The following is a 6,502-nucleotide window of genomic DNA, read 5'->3' as shown; positions in this document are numbered from 1 at the left end:
GGCGCTGGTGACCGGGAGCCCGGAGCAGGAGACCGGTGGCCCGGAGCAGGAAGACGGGAGCCCGGAGCAGGAGACCAGGAGCACGGAGCAGGAGACTGGTACTGGAGCTGGAGATCAGAAGCAAAAGAATTAACAGGGACACTGGGGTGAGGCGGATTGGGATGGGAAGGAGGGTAAAAAGACAGGGGAGTGGGAAGAGGGGTAAAAAGACAGGAGAGTGGGAAGAGGGGGATTGGGGTGGATGAGGGGAGATCAGAGATGGACTTACCAAAGGGTCAGCAGGACTGGAACAGAAGACCCAGAGCAGGAGCCCGGGAGCCTGGAGCAGGAGACCAGGAACCCGGAGCAGGAGACCAGGAGCCCGGTGCAGGAGACCAGGAGCCCGGTGCAGGAGACCAGGAGCCCGGTGCAGGAGACCAGGAACCCGGAGCAGGAGACCAGGAGCCCGGTGCAGGAGACCAGGAGCCCGGTGCAGGAGACCAGGAGCCCGGTGCAGGAGACCAGGAGCCCGGTGCTGGAGCTGGAGATCAGAAGCAAAAGAATTAACAGGGACACTGGGGTGGGAAGGGGGGTTAAAAGACAGGGGAGTGGGAAGAGGGGGAAGAGGGGGATTGGGGTGGATGAGGGGAGATCAGAGATGGACTTACCAAAGGGTCAGCAGGACTGGAACAGAAGACCCAGAGCAGGAGACCAGGAACCCGGAGCAGGAGACCAGGAGCCCGGAACAGGAGACCAGGAGCCCGGAGCAGGAGACCAGGAGCCCGGAGCAGGAGACCAGGAGCCCGGTGCAGGAGACCAGGAGCCCGGTGCAGGAGACCAGGAGCCCGGTGCAGGAGACCAGGAGCCCGGTGCAGGAGACCAGGAGCACGGAGCAGGAGACTGGTACTGGAGCTGGAGATCAGAAGCAAAAGAATTAACAGGGACACTGGGGTGAGGCGGATTGGGATGGGAAGGAGGGTAAAAAGACAGGGGAGTGGGAAGAGGGGTAAAAAGACAGGAGAGTGGGAAGAGGGGGATTGGGGTGGATGAGGGGAGATCAGAGATGGACTTACCAAAGGGTCAGCAGGACTGGAACAGAAGACCCAGAGCAGGAGCCCGGGAGCCCGGAGCAGGAGACCAGGAACCCGGAGCAGGAGACCAGGAGCCCGGTGCAGGAGCCCGGAGCAGGAGACCAGGAGCCCGGAGCAGGAGACCAGGAGCCCGGAGCAGGAGACCAGGAGCCCGGTGCAGGAGACCAGGAGCCCGGCGCTGGTGACCAGGAGCCCGGCGCTGGTGACCAGGAGCCCGGCGCTGGTGACCAGGAGCCCGGCGCTGGTGACCAGGAGCCCGGCGCTGGTGACCGGGAGTGGAGCTGGAGACTCGGACCAGAGCTGGAGACCGCTGCAGGACGCAGAAAAAAAAGGTAAGGGGGGGTAAAAAGAGGGGGGAGGGGGGATTGGGGTGGATGAGGGGAGAACAGACTTACCAAAGTCTTCTCTGCAGGATCAGCAGCAGGCTCTGGAGCAGGAATCACAGCAGGTCAGGAGCAGAAGATCCAGGACGCAGGAACAGAAGATCCAGGACGCAGGAACAGAAGATCCAGGACGCAGGAACAGAAGATCCAGGACGCAGGAACAGAAGATCCAGGAGCAGCGGCAGCAGCAGCAGCGACTGGAACAGTGAGAATATTCTGTGGCACTACAAGGCCCAGAACAGACACATCAGATGTGATCGCTCTGTAGAAATCCTCACCAAATGTGAGGGTCTGCAGGGCGGTCACAGGGTGATGATGGGGTGGTGACAGGTGGAGGTAATCTGATTGGAGCAATCATTGATGACATCGATCGCTCCAATCAGAGTACCTGAATACAGGTGACCAGGCGGTCACAGGGAGGTGTCACCCCTCTGTGACCCCCTGTGGTGCATGTTGTGCCCCAGCCATCTGATTGGTGACACTGATTGCACCAATCAGACATGGCTGGAGCAGAGCACGCACCACAGGGGGTCACAGAGGGGTGACACCTCCCTGTGACCGCCTGGTCACCTGTATTCAGGTACTCTGATTGGAGCGATCGATGTCATCATTGATCGCTCCAATCAGAGCAGTCTGGGGGCTTGAGTCACATTACAGGGGGTCATGGGGCGGTGACAGGCAGGTCACAAGCCGGTCACCGCCCCATGACCGCCCTGTCACCGCGCGGTCGCGCTACGATCGGTGCGATCGATGTGATCGGCGATCGCACCGATCATAGCAGTCCGGGGCCAGGGCTGGGGTGTCCTAGCAACAGTCTAGGATCGGTGCTCATAGGAGCACCGATCCTAGGCTGCAGATCACTGTTTCTGGCAATCACATTGCCGGAAACAGTGAGAAATGCTGTGATTGGCTGTTCAGATTTGAACAGCCAATCACAGCGATCGCTGGTGCGGGGGGGCGGCGACAGCCCCCGGGATGATGACGCCATCTACCAGGAAGTAGGATGGCACCGTAACTTTAATGCTGTCACCGCGACTTAAGTCGCGGTGCCGCATTAAAGATATGACGTACTAATACGGGTCTGGCTCTTAAGTCCCAGGGCACAGACGCGTATTAGTACGTCAGATGTTATTAAGGGGTTAAGCACTGTGAAGACCCATACAGAGGCTCAGATATGTTATCATACACTGACTATTAGCTTCATTCAAGGAGTCAAATATAAGAATTTTCAATAATAGTTGAAATAATATTTAATTATTTATTTATCAATTTCCTATCAGTATGTCTTTGGAGTGTGGGAGGAAACCGGAGAACCCGGAGGAAACCCACGCGAACACGGGGAGAGCATACAAACTCCATGCAGTTGTTCTCTTTGGTTGGGTTTGGACCCGAACGCTGCAAAGCAACAGTGCTAACCACTGAGCCACCGTGTTGCCCAATAGTCTTCAATGTGGCACTAATCATGATAGGACGAGAACAGAGACCGAGCCTGGAATCTGTCTCCTTATGCAGCAGGAAGCTCACTTTATTCCGTGAGTTCATCTGACTGCGGAAAGTCCAGTAAATGTCGTATCCAGAAGTGAGAACAGAGACCGAGCCCGGAATCTGCCTCTTGATGCAGCAGGAACCTCACTTTATTCCGTGAGTTCATCTGACTGCGGAAAGTCCAGTAAATGTCGTATGCGAGAACAGAGACCGAGCCCGGAATCTGTCTCTTTTTTCTGACTTGTTTTCGCCTTGTGGAAGAGTCGTCACATCCAGCTGGATTCTTTGTTCATTGACGGATCACAATCAGGCCTCTCTCCGGAATAGTGATCTGTAGAAATAATAAATATGACTGAAGATGAAACAACTGGATATCATATATAAGCGGCAGGCAATGTACTCCTGGTTACTGATTTCTAGCCTTGTGAGAAAAGATTTAAGATAAGTGATATTGGCTTATTCTTAGTTTAGGACTGTACCCCCCATTCATATAGAGGGGGCTGACAATCACTATGTGAGATCTGAGACCACCCACTGGACTCCTAAACCCAGAATGTTTCATATTGGCCGGCACTAAGCATTTCATGGATATCTAAGAAGTACATGAGTGCAATTTTTTAAATCTATAAATTTAAATTAAAAAATAAATTATTGATTATGTAGCGTTAATAAAGCTAGATCTAAATAGAACTATTTTTACTGTAAAGGATCTTCTCCCCACTATTTTAGCTTTAGTAAAAGATCAAGTATTTCTAAAACATTAAAAGACATCCAGGAACTTAAAGATGTCAGACAAACCCCTGCAGATCCCCAATGAATCTAGGACCTCCAGCAAGTTGTCATAGCCGGAACGGACATTGAATGTACAACGTGATGATTCGTGCCGCAAAGCTAGAGCCACTGTCTCCAACAAAAGAAGCAAAACGTAGTTTAACAAGTGTACAGTTTTATACGATGATTTATATGGTTGTATAACTAATATATTTCCCATCTGGTATTATCACTCATCCCCTTAAAAAAATAAAATTGGTACTTAATATTTTATCTCCTCTTGTAAAAGGATTGAATAGTTCTAAGAAGAGATACCTGGCCTGGAAAGAAACTAAAAATTCTAACTCTGAAATAATAGGATCTGAAAACCCACTCAAATTATATTCTCAAATTATATATTCTCATTACCAAAAATTAAAAAAGTTAAAGTTGACTATTCCCATCTTATCTTACCTTTCATTTTTCCTCAGGTCCAGCTTTAAAAAGTTCTAATTTATGGAGCTGTAGATATTACCTCCTTCAGGACAAAGTCTATAAAGATGAAATAAAATTAAATTATTTGATATAAAATGATACAGAAGGATTATCTACATGTACAGTAAAGCATTAAACCTGACATATTGTGCCACTACGTGTTTCCAAGAGACGCACTATAACATTATGCTGCGGTGCTCCTTTACTCCAATGAGACCCCGCAGAGCATTTCCTTCCCAACCTCCTCTATGCTGGAGAGGTTGTGCTAAACCGGGAGACATTTTACACATATTTTGGAGTTGTCCATAAAGGAATTATGGAAAGAAACTTTGAACTTACTCCTATGAATTTCTAAACCCAATATTCCACTTACACCACAATTAATATTATTATCACAAGGTCTAGAAGAAATCCCACCCAAATTTCAACATATCTCTTGTCATATCTTTTTGGTGATTAAACATTTAATCGCAACAAAATGGAAGCAAATAATTCCTCCATCAATATTAGAAGTAATGGAAAGGCATCAACGCACAATATTAAAGTTCAACTTTGCGATTAGTGAAAAAATGTTGTAGCTGATATTTAGTTAGATGAATGCCATAGTGGAAGAGTTTTTTTTTACTCAGGCTAAACCCAAAACTTAAAAACTAAAATAGTTGTATAAACAAACAATACTGGATATATACCAAACTAATTGTTTACACATATTATGGTCAAAGTTATAATAGTTGTTTATTACTAATAATAATGACTAGCCTTGCCTTTACTTTCTCTCCTGTAACTTCCCATTGTTACCCCATTACTCCTTTTCCCCTCCCCAATTTATATTCCTTCTTAATGTTATTTTTTTTTGTAAATGTTAAGTAAAAACAATTGAACGAGATGATCCGACATTTACCATTTTTTACCCGTTGTAAATCCTGTTGTTCTCCTGAATCTGGCATTGTTCATCCTTTGTTCCTCAAGATTCTAATTTCCTGAGAAATTGCCCCCTTTTCCCTTCATGTAAATCTAGTATTTGTATTTATTTTTGCCAAGTGGGCGTGACCCTCAAAAACTTCTCTTTTTGAGAAACATCTTGATGACAACGGCCAGTTGGCTAAAATAGTGGATAAATGTATAGGGAGCAGGGAGACCTATCAGGAACAAGGAGATTTGAGAACAAGAGACAAACAATGCCGTATTCAGGAGAATAGCAGCATTTATACCGGGTTAAAATAAATGTATATTTATGGCGAGTGACAGGTTCTCTTAAAAGTAGATTCCACCAAAAAGACATAGCAGATTTTTTCAAATACAATTTATGTCATATAATCAGCCCCATATCAGTAGGGTAGGGTCACACTTAGGCTGTGTGCCCACGATGCGTTTTTTAAGCGTTTCCGCAGCGGCAAAAACGCTGCAGAAACGCTTAAAAAACGCATGGTAGAAGGTCTGCCATGTTCCCCAATGATAATCCGTATGTGCTGTGCACATGCTGCAGAAATTTCCGCTGCGGATTATCATTGCGTAAAAAAAGCAGCACTACCAATTATTTTGCGGAAGCGCTGAGTTTTCTCCGCCATTGACTTGCATTAGACCGCATGGACTCCGCATCACTGTATATGTAGATGTATGCGTTCCATTGTGGGGATGGTACCCGGGTGTGGAGGAGAGGAGACATCCACACCCAGGTGCCATAGTACCTGTAAATAAAAGAATAAAATAAAAAATATATGTTATACTTACCTTCCGGCGGGCCGCGGTGCGCTCGTCCTCCCATGCCGGCAGATCGCGGTGGACTGAAGGACCTGCGCTGACGTCATAGCCATGTGACGGGTCACGCGATGCTGACGTTGGCAGGTCCTTCAGTGTACCGCGATCTGCCGGCAGCCAGGACGGAGTGAAGCAAGACTGCCGGGGCCATCGGAAGGTAAGTATATATTTATTTTTTTATTTTTAACCATTCTTTGGGGTCACACTATATAAATCCATGCCGTTTGCATGGATTTATATAGTGTGACCAAGTTGTCAAGCACTTTCCAAGTGATGCTAAAATCGCTTGGAAAGCGCTTATCAACCCGCATGCGGAAATGCATGTGAAGAACGCTTCACATCCGCATGTCCCTGGCAGAAAAACGCATGTACAATCCGCATGTACAATCCGCATGTACAATCCGCATGCGTTTTTTTTTCCAGGGGAGATGCAGAAACGCTCAGGAAAAATCCTGAGCATTTCTGCATCGTGGGCACATAGCCTTAGGATAAAACTATTTATGTCATAATAATAAGTTAATTGCAGCTTTGTTAATGTTATGTTATGCAGCTTTGTTAATG

The 6,502-nt window shown here is 47.5% G+C and overlaps 1 protein-coding gene across 1 annotated transcript; it reads left to right on the top strand.

The window, feature by feature from the left end:
• Positions 1-1,025: 1,025 nt before the first annotated feature.
• Positions 1,026-1,780, top strand: LOC141213728 (uncharacterized). Its single transcript, XM_073665317.1, has 2 exons — positions 1,026-1,402; positions 1,483-1,780. The coding sequence occupies exons 1-2, from the start codon at positions 1,026-1,028 to the stop codon at positions 1,778-1,780; spliced, it is 675 nt and encodes a 224-aa protein (XP_073521418.1).
• Positions 1,781-6,502: the final 4,722 nt, after the last annotated feature.

Source organism: Phyllobates terribilis, unplaced genomic scaffold (genome assembly GCF_046119375.1).
Source record: "Phyllobates terribilis strain yellow unplaced genomic scaffold, ASM4611937v1 Scaffold_211__1_contigs__length_3443825, whole genome shotgun sequence".
NCBI classification, from domain to species: Eukaryota; Metazoa; Chordata; class Amphibia; order Anura; family Dendrobatidae; genus Phyllobates; species Phyllobates terribilis.
Note: the sequence above shows the minus strand (reverse complement) of the source record. Positions and strands in the feature narration are given on the sequence as shown.

Excerpts from the sequence above, each read along its gene's own strand:
- LOC141213728 (XM_073665317.1), top strand. The coding sequence starts at position 1,026 with ATGAGGGGAGATCAGAGATGGACTTACCAAAGGGTCAGCAGGACTGGA. Across the intron at positions 1,403-1,482 it reads GCAGGACGCAGAAAAAAAAG|GATCAGCAGCAGGCTCTGGA; the intron begins GTAAGGGGGGGT and ends TCTTCTCTGCAG.